The following is a 19,139-nucleotide window of genomic DNA, read 5'->3' as shown; positions in this document are numbered from 1 at the left end:
CCATAGAAGAAAGAGAACGACTGTATTCGTCAATGAATTTGCGAAAAGCTACGGTTCGTAGTGGTCGTAAAGTTTTCAACGGGTCGAAGGTCGAGCCCGTTTTTAATTCGAGGTCAATGGTACTCGAGGGAGATTTAAAACTCGGCCGAACGATGGGTCTGTTGACCCCTAAGATTTTTTACTCAGGGTGGTTGAAATCGGACCACCCTGTCATTAGCATACAAAGGCTTGGTTCTCCGGCCGAGAGTCCCGCACCGTGGTTAACGACAGTCATTACGTGAGCCTGGCAGCTCGTAAACTTTCCTTGCGGTTCTTTAAAATTCGTCCCTTCTCTGCAACCACACTTCCGCATTCACCTTGTTCATTTAACGTTTATTCGCGCGTTATCGCTCGTTTCCTCTGTGCTGACCCTAAACGCGGAATTGTACGATCACTTTAACCATTGAATGACTCATTTCGGCTATGCTACCATGAATAACTAACGAATTGATGCTTAGACGTTAATTTGAATCGGGTAATATTTCTTCTTGTATAGGCGTTAGAATGTTTATTCCTTTAGAATCTTATTAAGAATCCTTTTAGTTTAAATTCTAATTTTTTAAATCGAAGAACTTAGGAAAAGAATTGAAATCTACAATCGAAACTTCTAAAAATGTATAAACTATTCAAAGTGTTTGCACGAACTTTCAACCATTTATTAATGCAGTAAATGAAAATGTATAAAAAATGTAACTATCTTGAATGAACTATAATATGTAACTATAATAAACATCTGGAATATTTCATTTAAAAAGAAGTACCTATATTTTATTTCCCATCATATCGTCGAGGATATTAAACAATTTTCTTATAAATAATCAATTCAAGATAAAGAATTATTTTGTGCAATGTCCGCGGTGTTTCCTGAACAAAGACCTCCATACCCATTGTACTTTAGAAATTCAATACCTAAAATGATGTATAAGTATAATACACTACGTGCACGCACATTCAGTACACAATCTGAATGCGTACGAAGGTCATGTTGAGAGATATTTCACCAGGAAACGCCAACATCTTGGAAGAAGGAAGACGTTTTTTTCTGTATTCCTTGGTCTTTTTGCCCCTGCTGACTGAAAAGGGTTGTAAGTAAAAGAGAAACGGAAACGAGGGAAGGTTTTCGAAAGAGAAGGAAGAAACGATCGCTGTTAAGACGTGTGGGAAACTAGCCTACGGTATGCAAATGTACGGCCGAAGGGACGAGAGAGGGGCACAGGGGTACTCGGTGCAGAAAAACGCTAACCTTCAGGTTGGCATTGTGTTCGCTTCTTATAATGGGCCAGTGGCACCGATCTTATGTAAATCGTCGCTGTGATCAAAGACGTGCCAGTTTCCTTCTCCCTCCTCGCCTTCTGATCTTCTGATGTATTCCATCGATTCGATGCAACGTTGCTGGACTCCTCGACTTAGTTTTCTTTGCCCAATGAAAAAAGTGTAATTGGTCTTTATGAGCGTTTCATTTGGTTCTCACTCGAGAACTCGTTGTCTTAGTAACGACCCGCTGCTCGAACCGGTAGATTTTATTTTTACTATGGACCGCGGAATGGCTGACAGAAGATACGATTAACGGAGGGGTGAATATATTTTGTAAAAACGTTTATTGTATTGTAATGAACATTATTCGATTAACATTTATATCTTGGAAAGGAAAGGGTGGTTATGTTATGTTTCGATGTTTAAAAAGGTTGCTCCTCTTCTTGATAAGCCAATTGGATGTCGATATCTCCTAAACATTCACGAAGTTCTTCGAGCACTGCCATCTGAATTTGATCGACGTCCTCTGACGGACAATATTCGTCTTCGCTGGATCTGTGAACAAGAGCAGATATTCTTCACTTCGTGTGCTTTCTCATCAAACTGTTCCGTTGACTAATATATCGGCAGTTTTATAAATGTTTAATATATAATTGTTATAAATGTCTATTATATAAATAAATATATATATTGAAGTTCTTTAGAGAAAGTAAAATAAAAGATGATAGCTTGCAAATAATTCTACACTACGTATAATAGAACACTATGACTTGATTTAAATTGATTTTTACAATTGACGATTCCAATTGTAAAATCTTGTAGAACTATTTTGTTACTTGACAAGTTCCTTATTTTCCGATTCTTTAATTTCTGAATTAGATAGAAAATGACGTTCATAAAGAAACTTGATACTGATACAGATGATACAGAGGCAGATACAAATATCGATATATAAACAATGAATGTATGTAGTAGACATATCTCCCGTGCATTTTAACAGCTAACTTAAATTTATAGTCTGCTGGTCCTATGAAAAATGATTATAAGTAAGTTATTGATTTGTTATTAATTTTGGTCAAAATCAAACGTCGTTGCTATAAATCAAGCGAAATGTGTAAATAATTATGAACGATAAAGTACGTAGATATCGTAAAATCGACCGAATAATGAAGAAATTGCGATGGATAGTGGAAATAAAAATAATCAAAGATTTGGTGAAATATAAACATCACAGGATAAAATGTACATTTAACGATAGTAAATAGTCTCTTTTCGGTCTCGTAAACTCGCTCTCTCTTCTTGTTTCTGTTTAATCGCCGTCTGGCAAACTGAAAGAGAACCTCGGTGCCGTCCAGAGGCGACATCCGGCGGCGTTTCCGCGTCTTTCCCGGAAGCTAGGAGTGCTGGGGGTGGAGACCAAGGGGTCGTCGAGGGCTGCAAGTGGGCCGAGTGGGATGAAATCGATTTTTTTTCTGCCACCGCCGGAAGTCCGAATGCTATTTCCTTAATTTTATCACGAGATGGCGCCAAATCAACCATTTACAGATTATTCCATTATTTTTACCCACGTTTCCATTGCATAATTTGGTTTATTAGATATTTCTACGAGATGAATAAGTATAGGTAATATAATTTTAAATACTCTATCTTCCTTTTCACACGATGAATGCTATGAAATATATTTCAGACTGTAGCATAAATGGTATTAGAAGAAGAATTATTGTAATAAGTAATATACATTGATATAACACACTTAGGTGTACTTTTCTTAGTCTTGAGTATATAATGACATTCGTGTTTTATTTTCTTATGTGAAACGGTTCAACCATTAATAAAATTTATTGACCTAAATAATCGCATAAGTGGATGATTTAGAATGACTATATTTCCTAATCTAATTAGACTAATCAGTTAAACTGGCTTCAAATAACAATGAAATAAAAGAAATCTCAATTTAAAAATTATTACATACGAGCATCCTGTGTTAGTTTTACACAGCAAAATCTAATCGTAATGATAAATCTAATGGTAATTAATATCTGTAAATAGACAATACCATCAATAATGCGCAGTGGAACTAAATAAAGCTATAACATAAAGCTATGAACTTAATCGCGTTTTGCCAGAAGAAATCGTAGAATTCGACTCTAGACGAGCTTCAGAGTCCGTGGAAAGATCTCCTCTCTGGCGATGATCTCATTAGTATCGTCGCGTCTCGTATGTTTCATAAATCACAATTTCCCGTGGCGTGGCGCGTTTATTACGAGAGCCGGCAAAATTGAGAAACGGATTACCGTGTCTCGCCTTAATCATCCGGCCAACTAGACCGTAGAACAGAGATAAAAAGGAATAATTAGCATCTGTCGCGGGACATCGAAGACAGAGACATCTGACAACGAGTGCCGAAAGGTCGGGGATTTGATTTTGTACACCCCTTACAAGGCCACCCCTTGCCCACATGGGAGGTGGGGCTTCATGGTAGCCGAACGTCCATGAACCCACCCTTCGCCCAACCCAACCATACCTCCCCTACGATCCTCCCTTTTTCTCTATTTCCAGCCCTCCCAGCATCTTCTTCCACGCCATCTGCGACCCTGCCGTTCTCTACCTTCGATAGAGACGGGCAGCCTTGGAATTCAATTTCACGCGTTTCAAAAACATTCCGCGGCGCGATTATTATCGATGGCTATTTTTGTTACCATCCTCCTTTTAGCGATGGACAGTTTCGTTTATTTTGGGGAAATATTTGGGGAAGATTACTTTGTTAAGTTTGCTGGAGGCTATGTTAACCACTTAGCTGTCTTTAACGACTATACTCGTCATGAAGAAATGGCAATACTTTGCGTTATGACGAGCCCTGTCAGTAATAAAATTAGAAAATGAAACAGTCATTTAATTACAACTTAATTCTGTACTGTAACAGCCACACATATTCTGTGTTTGACGAGTATACTCGTCATCGCTTACATTTTACGGCACATTTTAGGCACACACTTTTCAAAGTTTTCAAAGAGGTCGCTACAGTTAACTGGTTAATTGATCGAATGTATTATTCAATTGGGTCACTATGATAAATAGGATTACATAGCCTGGCGTGGAAATTTTAGAAAATAATGTTAAAAAAATCGATAGGTAAAGGAAAACATTTATCGCGTATGAAAGAAAAACAAATTTGTTGGGAAATCGGTTTAAAGTAAGAAATTCTGAAGTAGAAAATTTTCTTTCATAAAGTAGCTAATAGTTTTGTAGTTGTAGGAGTTTTTAATAAAATATTATTTATACGCGCTGTTTATTATCAGCTTGAAACAGCTCATTTGAATTTTTACGTTATTAAATACATAATACGATTGTAGCAGAAAAAGGCATGAATTTTCATTATAATTTAGAATGTAAAAATTCGATGTATAAGAATGTACTATCCCTTCATACCTTGCAATTGTTACGATCGTAGGAGGAGTCGGCAGAGCAGTCAAAAAGGATCTGAATGTTACGCTGATTAATCGATTGAGGTCATTAGGCGCAGTAACATGGTCTGGCAAATCAGTATCATCTCTAGTGCAACCTGCATTGTGTATTATTTTCCAATCAATTTCCGATTGCTTGTAAACGCTGGTCAGTTCACGATAGATTAATTCCACTGCCTCATATCTGAAACACAAAACAGGTTGAGGTTATAATATTTAATCGTACGTAGTAGTTAATTGAACCGTTTGCTTAGTATGAAATACACAATTAGATCTCCAATTATTTTCTAGATATTTCGCTTAAATTTTATTGCAGCATCTTGCCTGATTATAAATTGATCGGTCGAACTTAATTCATATTTAAAGTTTGTATACATATAACGTGGTCATTGTTTTCACGTTTCCAGGAGAGAGGAAAAATACATTTTGAAAATATTATATAAATGTTAAATACGCGACGAAAACTAATACATATTAAATAGCGTCGTTCACTATATTTCTTCACTTTATACAGGAAGAGTCTTATTAACTAACCTGTTACATCATTTTTATTATTACAATGATACTATGAAAATATTATCTTTTCAAATATTATAGATAATTGAAAAAAGTACGTACTGCATTTAACGGTATCCAAAATATAACCTTACAGTATGATAACTACAAAGTAACGAATATCTAACGAGGAATATTGGTCAATGTTTTGGGAAAATATGTTTACGAGGAAAGTATAACGAAGACTACGAGTTCGACCGAGTCACAAAATTCTAGAAAACAGTGCAAGGGCAAGCCGTAAATTTCGTTAACGCGTCGTAAATAATGAAAGCAAACAAGGAAAGGGAAGAAGGAAAGGGAGAGGGAAAGGCCGAGCAATGGAAAGTTTATAATGCCCGGACGATAACACGTGGCTGCAAAAGTTGAGGCATTTCCCGAAGGCACGCGACGAAAGTTAACACGGCCACGAGACCAGTTCCGGGTGGTCGTAATTTGTACTCCGCTTTCCTCCGACCCCTCATCCGCTATCTCTTTTTCTCTAACTCTTTTATACCGGTCTCTTGCCTCCCGCTCTCGCCCTTATCTGATCATAAGTTTTCCTCGTTTTCTGCAGCTGCAATTCGTCCTGCGGCTCGGTTTACACGCTTTCGTTATCAAGGCTACTGAGATTTCACCGGAAGATTGCCGATATCTATGTTAGTAGATTACGATTTATTCGTGAAACCGTGCCTCATGATCGTTCTGGCTTGACATACTTTTTTTAGTTATCGTTATACAAATTTCCGCCATGAAAATGGGGAACTTTAACATGAATCGCTATTTCGAGAAATATATCCACTTAGTTGTTACACGAGGCTGTTACCTTTTCTATTTCAAGGCGAATAAAAGAAAGTTTAAACCTAGTAGCTGTACACTGTGCATACCGTATTCAACTATTCAGGAACTTCATCGTTTCGGATAGAAATTCGAATGTTCCAGGAGTACGGTAGGAATCCAAGAAGTCCGATAAAATCAGTCCCACGAAATTTCCGGCCAGGTACCGACCAACAGATCAAAAGCGAAACAATTACGGTGTAAGGACGATCGACAAGACGAACATAATTGGGCCTGGAAGTCTTTCTTGGGAGGACCAGCTGCGTGTCTAGAAGCGATGTGCCCGTTTGCTAACGCGCTAACTGTTCATAAGAGAAGACTATCGCCGGCTCTCGCCCACTTTTTCCTCGCTGAATATTAATTATTCTCTCGAAAGGTACACCTGCCCTCACCCCTTGGACCGGACATAACCTATACATGGCTGTATACGTGTATCACGGCTCATGATTCTCGCCGCAGATTATCCTAACAGTTGTGTAACGAAGTCGGTAACAATCGGTCTCTCTAGGTTACAAAACCGGTCCCCTATGTCCTGCGACCTGTTATTCCTAAAAATGACTGAAATTCTTTAGAATACCCCATTTCCTATAGAATGCCTATATTTTTAGCATTATGAAGTTTTCTGTAGGTTTGAATCTTTTTGCATGTTATATCGATCACTTGACAGCTAAGTTAAGAGAGTGATTTTTAGAACGATCATTGAGAAACTTATCACGGATTTATGAGATTTCGTGGTTATGTTAGGGCCATTCGTTTTAAGGTGACGTGCAGGCTTAAACGATACAATAATGAAATTTTATGATGAATTCAGCAAAATTTTTAGTATTCTTGGTTCCTGTGTTTCGAACTATTAGTTAGAGAGCTTAATTTTCGTGCATTGTTTAATGGGAAGTTTGTATATAATAATTTTATATATAACAGTTTATATATAACAGAAGAACGTTTTATTTCTTTTTTTTTTCTTAATTATTTGTTACAAAGCGGAGAAAGTATGAGTATAATATCTACTTCTTTCTGGCAAAGAAATCTTAATTTAGAGATATAGAAAATTGAGTTGGTCTATTCGGTAAAATAAGGCATATAAAAAGGTTAACAGAATGATTAAATAATGAAAAAAAGAACAAAAATGATTCACGATAACGAGTACTTAATTGCAAAACATAGAATTATGATTTTCAATTTTGAAGCTTCCTCCGCAACAAAGCTCTACATTTGCGTCATAGAAGATCAAATTAGATAATTCAATTATCACACAGACAATTAACCTATAGTACTATTTAAAAGCGAAGCCAATTATCATTATAAATGCAACGATCCTTGTTACAGGATCATTCTCACGCGTCCCACACGACGGCTGCGCAATCCAACAAAACCTTTATCAGCGATCATTTTTTTTCTTATGTCTATCTCGAAAAGCAGATGCCACAGTATAGAATCCCATCCACGTTTTCACGCTTCTAGCTTTATCTCTATGATTCATATTTTTCGACGCGTAACCGGTTCTGTTATTCTCTGTCGTTATTTTTTCTATTTTTTTTTCTTAACGCGGGTTCCCAGCCTGGAAGGTCGCGGTTCGGTTCAAACACGACAGGAACACACCGAGTGGAGCCAGTGAAATACAGAGAGCGAGGCGAAACATTTTAAATGAGACAGAGACAGGGACAGAGAGAGAGAAAGAAAGAAAGAGAGAAAGAGAGAGAGAGAGAGAGAGAGAGAGAGAATGGAGACGATAGAAAGATGAAGTGGATAACGAGGAAGGAAGGGAGATACGAAGCTGGTCCACGGTGCCACGTCGAATGAGTTAACGGACAATGGCGGTCCACGTTAAAAAAATAAAGAATGGTGGTGTGGAGGGGCGAAGGGTGGGGCCCTCATTACGAAGGGCGCCCCCGGTGTATTTGTCGATAAGGGGGCCTATATGCAAATGGTCGTCCCTCGCCAGGCGACGGAAAGAAAAAGTTTCCTTCTCTGTTTCGCCCGTTTACTCTGTTTCCCTCGGTGCACGAATAATGCCCTCTCTGACGGTGTACCAAAGTAGAAAAAGGGGGGTATAATGTATCGTAATCAGATGATCAATTATTAAGAGCGCGGCAAAAAAACAACGAGGGTTGACATACGACTGACAGGAGTGGAGCGTATCCGGATGCGAAGGGGGTCTTCGTCCTTTTTTCTTCCTCCTTTTCTCTTTTTCTCTTTTATTGCCGGCTCGGCAAACGACCGCCTCTCGTATGTAATCGATACTCTAAATTTTAGAACGTGCATCGCGAATTTCATTTTCGAAAGTCGACCATTCGTAGATGTTGGCTTTTTCAAGAATGCGAGCAACTGTGTTAAACGAGTTTATCAGCGAGAATAATGGTTATAGAAGAGGATCAAACGTTGTTTTTATATTTTTTAAAATTTTTGTTATAAACGTTTATCACTATAATCCCATATCTTATTAATATGCCGTTACGCAGACACAAACCAGGTTATTTATATGCAATAATTAAAAATCTCTAATTATACGTTTAAGAATATATTAATAAATTGTGTCCAATTACAATCTTTTTCTCTCATAAGGAAATACAGTTCTGGTTATAGGAGATTAAAGAATTCGTTCATCGTAATCGTTGTTATACTTCCCACGAATCCAGGATTAATTATTATTATTCATTTTTTTTTCTAAATGGATAGAGTAAAAAATTCATTTAAAATGGTGTCCGTATAATGTTGTACGGAGTAGCACGATGTTGCAATATTAATGTTGCGTTTAAAGAAACGATACGTTATTTGAACACAGACATGAACAGAGCATGTTAGATGAAAGATAAAATAACAAACTTCCTGATAATAGAAAATAATTGTAATATGTAAAACATCGTTCGTTCAACAACATAAATTATAAATTACGCTAAAAATACGTCATCATATGAAACAAAATGTATCTTTCAACTCGTTTCTAATGTTATATTTCCTTATTATTTTAAGATTCCTTATATCTAAAATTATTTGAAATTATACTTTTTATGCCATTATAAAATTATTTGAGATATTATTTTATTACACAATTTTAATAATTAAATCATCAAAATAAACTGTTCTCCAAGTGATGAAAATCTCTACGTAAAAAATACTATCTTAATTTTAGATATTACGTTATAGAAGAACAGCTACTGTTCTACGAATTGAATTATACAAATAACATTTACATGAGAACGTACACAGAGAGATACGTTACAACGTAGGTAGAGTTTTTCATCTTCCGGCTCGGAAGATTCAACGCGATATGAAATCGTGCGCATGAACAAACATGGTTCAGGAGAAAACCCGTCCAGGACATTGTTTAGATATGCATAATAAATGTATCGCTTTCTTCGGATCTCCTGTGCATAACTGAGCAAACTTTCTAGGCATGTGCGTCGAGTACGTTAGGACAATACTCCGATATCGAGTTACCAATTTTTAATGGATGTGGATCTGGTAGCGATCATGCGTGTGATCAGAGGTAAAAGCTCATCGAGGCTGTTTAAAACACGTGCCTGTTATATGCAACGCTTTGCTTTGTAATTATAATATGCTCCTTTAACCGTACACTGTTGAAAGTGTATAGAATGCGTGAGAAATTTGGTAAAAATCAATCTGTAATAATGTAGATGAAAATTCTATGTAATTTTTAATTAAATCATTGTTGAATATAAAAAATTTTGCTTCCGCAAAATGGGTTGTAGTATTGTGGGTAAAAAATTTATAATTTCAATCTTCGCTATATTTATAATTTAATTTTAATTTGTGAAAATTTTAGTTTAGTACAGTTTTGATGTACAAAAATTTTAAAATGTAATATCATTTTGTTTAAAATATCTGTATATTATGATACTTATGTTTTATATCTTAGTTATTGATAACTTTAAAAGGGTTAAATTTTTAAAGCGATGTTGATAACATGTAGATACGAACGTGTGCACGTAGAATCCTTCGTATTATTATTTACGTTTTTGATCAGTGACACGATCTTTAATATACAATCATTTCGAGTTAATCCCCAGGTTGTAGTTTTCTTCCTAAATTTAATGAGATATCTGAGCAAGTTAATCCCATAGCAATTTCCTACCATCTTCTTTATTACACTAATCACAGTGATTCTGGTAGAATATAAGGTAATTATCGTCATTTTAAACGCGAGGAACCATGACATTCCCCCGAGATCGCGGTGAATAATAAATCACTCTATAACAATTTAGAAATACAACTTTTCTAGTTTCATATCAATTATTTAAATATTTTCAACATTTCAGATTACCATCAACCTATTTTATTTAATACTTTAGTATTTTAAAATAACTACTAAATAAAATACTAAATAAAATACTAAAAGTATTTTAATACTTTTGAGACACAGTTTTCTAATTTTTTATTCTATTTATACACCGGATATTTAGTACAATTTAACTAAGGTTTGCTTCGTATACAACGCGATAGAAATTTGTATTCCAATTATTTTACATATGTATATATTATTTTAATCTAATTATTAGGTGAAATCTAATTATTAATCTTACTTTATAAACAGTAATTTCTTTTACCAGATCCTTATAATCTTGGAGTATCGAAACATCTTTTATTTATTGAGTTCTGTGAGTATTTTTTTTCAAGCTAATATACAGTGATTATCGGCATCGACTGTTAAAACTAAAAAGGACAACGATGCGTGCCCGATACCATGGATGTACCTGACTCGTGGCACGTGGCTCTGAAAACAGGACAATTTGCTGCATACTCGCAGGTAGCACGAATATATTTGGGGTTGCGGCAGGTATACGCCTATATATCGAGGCGATTGTAAGGGGTGGCTTTGCCAATCAATAGATATTCATCCCCATCGAACCATCGACACCATTGTCGATACACGATGCATTCAGCTGCAGTGTGGGACACGCAGGTTGCACTTTGATGTACCGTACACCGAGTTAAACAGATCATCCACAGATCGATCGACACAGGTTCTTATATTTTCCAATTACTTTTTTTTCTAACTTAAGTATGTTATCAAACTACTAGAAAATGTGATAGTCCGCTAATGCTATTGTGCTACTTGCGCTAGTTATTTTTCATACAAATCTCTCCAAATTTCTACGTTATAAAGATCTAAAATTACTCGGAAACGACGAATGTCCAATTATTCTAAAAAGTTATTACGTAATAATAACAGTTTCACATGGAATAATACTCGTTAAATGTAATGAAAGGGGAACGAGAGAAGGAAAGGGAAAGATCATTGTCATATGTTTTTATTCTGCCAAACCAAAGACTAATTGGCCAAAATTTGCTTCCTTATGGCACTGCCATTGAACATTTCAATCTGGCAACGGAACTCCCTTAGGCCCCTCGGCACGAAATTAATTAATTAACGGTCGATTCGACATTGACGACGACTGAGAATACGTGTCGTGCAAAATCGTCGTACGAACGTTTTCCCTGCATTGGTACGCGGAACGAGAGAAAGAGGGTGAAAGAGGAAGAAACAGGGCGAACGCAGTAAAGGGAGGCTGGTTTTAACCTCTGCGTGTCCCGCTGAGCGAAAATTTGCATACACGTTCAGGACTTAATTAGGTTACGCCTAGAAAACGGGTTGAAGTTCACACACTTCATTAGAAATTCCAAAGGGCCGTTTCGTTTTGACGTATGCGCCTCTCTGCTTGTTTTTCTCCCCGTTCGCCATTGCCCCTTGGTTCCTTCGCATCCTTGCAACGATAATTGAATGCAGAGCCTTGTGACGGTATTAAAGATTTATTTTCATCATTGCTGATGTTTCTTTTCATCCTCGATATAGACCGTAACTAGCAGTTTATTTGCATAAATTTTGCTCGAGGGAAACGAAGCAACCCTTCTTCTTCGAACGTTTCTTGATAATTCCACAACCGAGATAGAAGTTAATACGCCGTTTCGAAAACGAAGATAAAAGAAGCTCAATCATTAATGGTACTTGACGATGGTATAATTAAAGAATTTTGCGGAAAAATTTCCGTGAAACGACTTCTAGATCGATAAATAAGACGAGATATCGGTGATGCGAAATTTTCGCCGGCTAATGTCCCCGTGAAATTTACATGGCTGCCAGGCGAGAATATTTAACGAGACGAGAAACACGAGTAACATGATACGATGTGAACCGCATCCGTGGCGCACGTCGTCGCTATTATTGCATTTGCATTTGCATAAAACCGGCCCCTACTAATTATAAATTTCATGCGGTGTAACCGTGTAAGGGTGCCTATCTTCCGGATGGACGAGACACGAACAACGCGATTCTGATGCGCCTTAAATCAGAGCCTTATGCAAATGATATCCTGCGTGCCCAAGCATCAGCTGTCTTAACCTATTCCTAGACACGATCTCGTAAGAAATAAAAATGGATCGACCGTCATCCGTTCGTAGAAGGGTCATAGGGCAAAGGGTCTCACGAGAAAGGTATACCAAGTTGGCAGGAACTCGATCTCGTTTCGAATCGACGCGGGAGCAGAACTCTCAACAGAACGGTATCTTAATTGCGAGCGCGATCGACAATTTGTACGGGAACGGCTTAACGAACTTTCCCTTTGTCACTCGTCCCTATCGATCGCGGTTGAATACCGTCGGGGAGTCGGTGGTAATAATTTTTTAAGAACTCTTCACTTCCTGGCTCCGTCTCCACCCCACCTGCATCTCTGCGGTCGCGATTCGTACAAATTGCAATTTAACAGTGGCAAGAAGGAACTAAAGAGCCAAAGAACCGAAGAAAGAAAGAAAGAAAACGGTGGCCGGTTCTTTGCTTTCCCCGAGGAATTTTATCGAGAGACGTAATCCCGAGGAAGCAGGAGGCGCGGGGTCGTTTAATAACGTAATTAGCCCAAAGGATCTGGAATTTCTGCGGCGGATCGGGAATAAATTAATGCAATTATCCTTGATCGGGGGCGACCGCGAGTGGACGAAAGGGGTGGAGTAGTTCAACTTGCTCCTTTCCATCCCCTTTTTTTTTCTCTTCTCCCTTGGTCGCGACACAAGTCTACCAATGATTTCGCCTTCCTTGTAACTCATTGTCGCCATTCTATTCTTTCTGAGAGAGTTCCCCGGAGTTTTAAACCGACGAAAAGCGAGCCCGGTTTTGGTCTACGTTGCGGACGGAACGCTTATTAACATCTCATCGATTCGACTCGGCCAATTAACTTACTTTTTTTGTGCGCCGCTCGAAAGCTGCATCCTCGAACTCGTTTTTAAATGAATACTCCACGGAACCGGCCGCCCCGCGGGTGGTTTCTTTAGTATGCTAAATATCCCGCCGTACCGCCCCTGGGGAAAAACGTAAGTTCCTAAAACGCCTGACCATCGGTTAACAGTCGCGTTCTTTACGTTCTTTTCTTTTTTGCGAATTTTTTTATTTCTATTCTCTTCCTTTTGGAGGAGGTTTTAGCTTTCCGTGGCCGAAGCGCGTAGTTACGGTCAATTATTAAGTTAACGACACACGTCGACGTAACGTGTTCTCTGAATTGCTTCACCTGTACGAGACTTTCATCGTAAATATTCCGCTTTGTAAGTCTGATATTATGCAAAACGATTCTCTCCTTTTTGCGCTTGCTATGCCGCTCGATAGACAGATACACTTTGTGAATATAATTTTTTATAAATTAATAGTGCTGGGTTAAAAAGCTTCTCCTTGGTTTGTGATCAACGTGTTTCCTATGAATCTGTAATAATCTTCTTTATGGTGACTAATAATTAATTAGGTGAATAATTATTAATGTATTAAGTTTTTGTTTCTCGATTATTTACTAATTTTTCCTCATTGTTAGTAATAACTTTCGTGCAGAGGAAAAATGTTTCCAAAAATTCAACATGTCTGATTGGTTTTAGTGGTTTAATAGGATTTATCAAGGCATGCGACATGCAATATTCACGAACTTGTGACCTCCTACAAAATGAAACCATTATTTTTGCACATCGTTTAATTCGTCACACCAAGTGTTTCAAAATAACGCTCTCCTTGAAGAATTAATGGAATTTTTAAATCTTTGTCACTGCTCTATTTACGGAAAATATATTATAAATTTTCAATAATGATATCAAATTTGTTTGATATCAAGCAAATTTTTATAAGAATATATTTTCGATACCTTACTTTACTAACTGTACTTTAACTACACTATGCGATATCCTATTGTTCAATTCAGAGAGACACAACCTATATGTTAACATTTAAAAAATTTTTCCTCCAGAATAATTGTTTCATAAATTAAATATTTCTTTCATGCAATATATAGGATTTCCCATAAAGTTTCTCTATAAATAAAATCCACATAATCATGTATGTGCGCGCGCAAATGATATCGTATCATTTGTTCTTTTTAAAATAATCTATAAAGATATAAATAAAGAATTGTTCGAAATTCATACCTTATACATGAAACGAGTATGAGAAAGCATACAACAGGGGGTGCTCAAGATATTCCATAGCGTGTATAATCCGCAAACTTCCCGCCCTCGTCTTTGGACACTGATCTGATATATGTATAGAACTCTAGAAACGATTCTCTTGAGCGGTAGATCATCGGTTAGCGACGTGATCTCGCACGAATTAACGGGCCCGCATAAGAAAAACGATGCTCACATGCACGACCGTGTGAGTCATGGAAAAAAAGAAGAAAAATAACGAGAAAGTGGGAGAAGGGGAACTAGTATAATTCGTACGAAGGGGCACGTCTTCCGTTCTTCTTTCGTGGATGGGACTAGATTCTCAGGCACGGGCATGTGCAGCTATGCAAATGTACATAATGTTCAGGAACGTAGTCTATTTTTAGTCACACCCTATAGCACCAATTTAATTTGTGGAGCGATGTCTTGATGCTTGATGATTTATTAATTCGTATGAAGTGTATATAAAGTAGCATTGAAATTTGAAGTTAAGGAAAAGGAGATATTTATATGTTCTTACGTGCCTATAGGTTTCAGTTTTAATTTATAACAAATTAAGATGCATATACTGAGATTTGCGTTAATAGTTATTACATTTAGTAGAAAGTATCAGATTGTTTAAATAATTGTATTTTTCTTTCTTACAGATCGTTAGCTTCTTCCTTAACAAATTTTCTTATCCCACTCATCATACTTCAGGAAATGAGTGGTTTAAAGAATCATTATCTATCACACCTTTCTTTATTCTCCACACCTTTCTTTGTTCTCGATTCCAAGTGTCTTTCTTGAAGTATTCGTACCAATAATATCAACTACCATTTTACTGTTGAACACACGTGTGGCACGATTTGTAACTTCCATAACATTAACCAATTCGTTTATAATCCCAATCCATTTCACCGAACAACGTTTTCTGTTCCTACCCATCTCCATCTCAAATATCAAAAATCAAGCAAGGAGAAACTTAACAGAAACTGCTGATTTAAACCAATGTATCTTATTTCGATGAATTTCGTCGAGTGTCGTGGTATCGAGAACGCGGCGCAGAAATTGGAGGAATCGACGCGACAGATGCGCCTCTAAATCACGTCCCTGGGAAAGAAAGAGCCCTCAAGGTGGCCGTGCAAAGGGCCCATTACGCGAACCGGCCCCGGAACAAGAAAAAACGACACATTGTGATGCGATGTATGCGCAAAGGGTCGCGCCGTGGGACTAGAACAAAGCACCGCGATAAAAACTGGGCATAAATCCGAGGGTCCGACCATCCAAGGATGAGGAGGAGGAGGAGGGGACGGCCAGGGGGGCCAGTGGGGGCCCTTAACGCTTTCAAACCTGGTCCAATACTTTCAGTCATCCGCGCGTATTCGAGCTGCGTTTCCGCTCGTTTCTTCGCTTCTCTCTTTTGTCTCTACCGCTACGTTTGCACACGCGATCCGCGCGATCCTCCAGCGCGATAACGATTCGCTGCGATCGTTACTCGTCGTAGCTTTTGTTGCCTTGGTGTGCCTCCTTTTACGCTGCCTTTCAATCCGCGAATCGCGAACGGAATTGTTCGACGAGGTTTTGTGAGAATTAATTGCAAAAAAGAAAAAATGAAATAAGTGAGAAGGATCGAAAAATTATTGTGGCGTTTGGAAAATGGAGACTACTGAGAACAGTGGGAGAAATTGAGGATGACGTATATTATCGAATGTAGTAGTTGAAGTATTGGTTTGAGAATTCTTCGGAACTTCGCTGTTGTTTAAATAAAGTGGTGTAAAGATAAAAGTGCAAAGAAGAAAAGGTTATAGATTACGGGTATGAATGAAGTGTATAGGGTTTTTTCGTCAAGTCCTAAGATCCAGTATTCATAAAAGACTTTTTGCGCACCTTGAAGGTTCCACGTGGTCCAGGCAGGTCTACAAGGACATGGACCGGAAAGGAATCAAGATTCGTGGGATCTCGAGAATCGAAAACCGGAATGATCTTATCCCCTCTTGTTAGATTTGCACGCGTCTGGTCCAATCGTGGTTCCACCTTGGGCCTGAAGCGACCAGTTTTCGAGCAACTCGCGTTCGGTAAACCTGTTCTCTGATAATCGTCGCGAAAACAAAGAATAATATTTTTCGTTATGGTGTGGTACATTTTTACAACATCAAATAATTCGGGACGATTTTACGACGTTTAACGTGTGACGTAAAGAAGGTGCGAAAAAACTGATACATAAAATAACGTGTTATTTACGTTGGTGTTATAATACAGAGGTATTCAACATGTTTGTCGTTGGGGGGGTGTTTCGCAAAGATGGCCGCTGGTACGTCGATGGCCATGCTACGGGGATCTGGAGCATTGGGGCAGTTCGAGATCTCCACCCCTGTTCGTAGGGCGCAAAACTGCGAAGGGTGGTCAGACGTTTCAAGAAGTTTGTGTCCTTAAGTAGGGAACGTTTTAACACGCTGTTTCGAAACATGTGCCATAAAAATACTACAGATATTAAAATATTCGAAGGGCATCTTCCGCGACATATATTACCGTCGCTGCTACTTTAATAATCCGTAATACCAATGATTTATAATAATTTATAAATACATCACTAGGATAAAGTACTTGCAACTTTCTTCAGCAACATCGCTGCTTTGCCGTGAACGATCTTTCGTTTTTATTAGCGATAAAAGAAGTGATGCTCGAATTGCCCGACTAATATCTTCGTTATTTGTTGCATGGATGGCAAATATTTCCTGGAACGCGTAAAAACAACGTCGATATTAAATACGCGAGTTACGCGTGGAGATAGCGAGTCTACCTGGTTAGCCGGGGCTTTCATCCCTCGCGATATAGGGAGCACGTCTCGAGAGAAAGAAGGGGAAAAATAGTACGAGAGGGAGGAAGATAGAGAGAAAGAGAGAAAGCATAGCCGCGTATGGATTTGCTTGGGACCGTTTCAAGGGTGAGGTTAGACCAGGGCGGTTTGAAAATGATGAAAAAGCTTCTTGCGTCACTGTCAGCCTCTGTCACCCATCCCTTTCGCCCTCTCCTTCCCTCGTCACCTACAGAAGAACCTGCACCCTCGCCCCTATCCATCTTAATATTATTATTTCATTCCGCGAGCCCGTTTTTTAGAGCCTTCTCTCTTGCCCTTCTTTCTCTCTTCTTCTCTTCTTCCCTTTCCTCTCCTCTCTCTTTTTCCCGATTTAATCGTACGAGTACGAGTTCGACCTCCGTTCCCTTCACCGTGAAAACCACCTACCGCCCTTACCCAGCCCTGGAACCAATCCACCCCCGTCAGGGGACACCCTCCACCTTCCGGAGCACCATCACTTACGGATCAATAGGGTATGGAAGATAAACGCACCTAGAGGGGAACCAGAGGGGCTGTCGGTCGAAAGGAGGAGTAAAAAAGAGGAAACGCAAATGGTATCCACGCTGACTCTCTATCTCTTGTCAACAAGCTGTGGGAATTGTCTTGTTGCTGATGCTGTCGCTGTGGCTTGCAGTTTCCGTGTTAGTCGCTTTCGTGTTTGATGTAGCTATTATAGGACTAATGGAATCGTTGATCAATGGGTATAGTATAGTACTTACTACTAGGAACAAATCTTTTCTCATTTTCTATGTCTAGTTAGTCTTACGTTTCCTTTTTTTTCTTGTTTTATGTAGAACAAAATATGAGAATAAAAACAAAAAAAGGTTGTTGTGGATGTCGACTTAATGTAGTTTCTTCGCACATTGTTTTCATGTTTGATGAAGTTGTTGTGAAATTGATGGAATTATCGATTAAGAGATCATTGAACAGCTAATACGACATCGTTGTAGGAGAGAATCTTCTTTCATTTCTATGGTTACTTTTTACGCTTTCCTTATTTAAGTATTTTATACAGGATAAAATTGTTTTGTTTGCTGACATTCTCGACGTGGCTTACGCTTTCTGTGCTTTTCGCTTTCGTGTTTGATGTAGATATTCCGATACAGATGGAACTATTGATCAATGAATATAAAATATTAAAAAAAGGAAATCTTTTTCCTTTTCTACAGTTGTTTTTTAATTTTCTTCTTTGAACGTTCTATATCGTATAAGATGTGAAACTTGTTTTGTGATGCTGATGTACTCGCTGTAGTTCGTAATTTCTGTGCTTGTCGCTTTCAAGATCAATCGAGTCAGTCAATACAGCACGATAACACGAAGAAGTTTCTTCTCGTTCCTATAGTTATTTTTTACTTCTTATATATAAGATGTTTTAATAATATTCTAAATATCGAGTTCGCAAATTGGCAGATGACTCGATTATTTGGTCCTACATTTTCCTCGCTATCTTGCTCATGAATATTCACGAGGTTGCAGCAGGTTTTTAGATTCTCGTTAAAAAGTATCGATGTTCCCCGGCTGTGGTGGAAGAGGACCAATCTCCGTATCAAGACGAGCCCCCGAAAATATATATTTAGGGCGAATCCCGTGACGTTATCGCGAGTATCTCGCATAGAAACGAATAGGAAAGGGGGAGGGAACCTTATTCAACGTCATTTCTTTTATCGATGAACCAGATGAAGCCCGAGTTCTCTCCTCGAAGAAGGAAATCGTTAGGAGAGCGACATGCAAATTCGTTCGAAAGTTTC

At 38.2% G+C, this 19,139-nt stretch overlaps 1 protein-coding gene across 1 annotated transcript in view; it reads right to left on the bottom strand.

Annotated features, from left to right (window-relative positions):
* Window positions 1–1,618: 1,618 nt before the first annotated feature.
* LOC126870707 (UPF0489 protein C5orf22 homolog) overlaps window positions 1,619–19,139 on the bottom strand; it is a 419,981-nt gene continuing 402,460 nt past the window's right edge. Inside the window, exons 4-5 of the mRNA XM_050628660.1 lie at window positions 4,723–4,941; window positions 1,619–1,848 (exon numbers count right to left, since the gene is read on the bottom strand). Coding sequence (XP_050484617.1) covers window positions 1,716–1,848; window positions 4,723–4,941 — 352 coding nt within the window. The 3' untranslated portion in view covers window positions 1,619–1,715. The remainder of the gene's footprint in view (window positions 1,849–4,722; window positions 4,942–19,139) is intronic.

The sequence above is a fragment of the Bombus huntii genome, chromosome 1 (genome assembly GCF_024542735.1).
Source record: "Bombus huntii isolate Logan2020A chromosome 1, iyBomHunt1.1, whole genome shotgun sequence".
In the NCBI taxonomy this organism is placed as follows: Eukaryota; Metazoa; Arthropoda; class Insecta; order Hymenoptera; family Apidae; genus Bombus; species Bombus huntii.
This window is presented reverse-complemented; position numbering and strand designations above follow the sequence as displayed.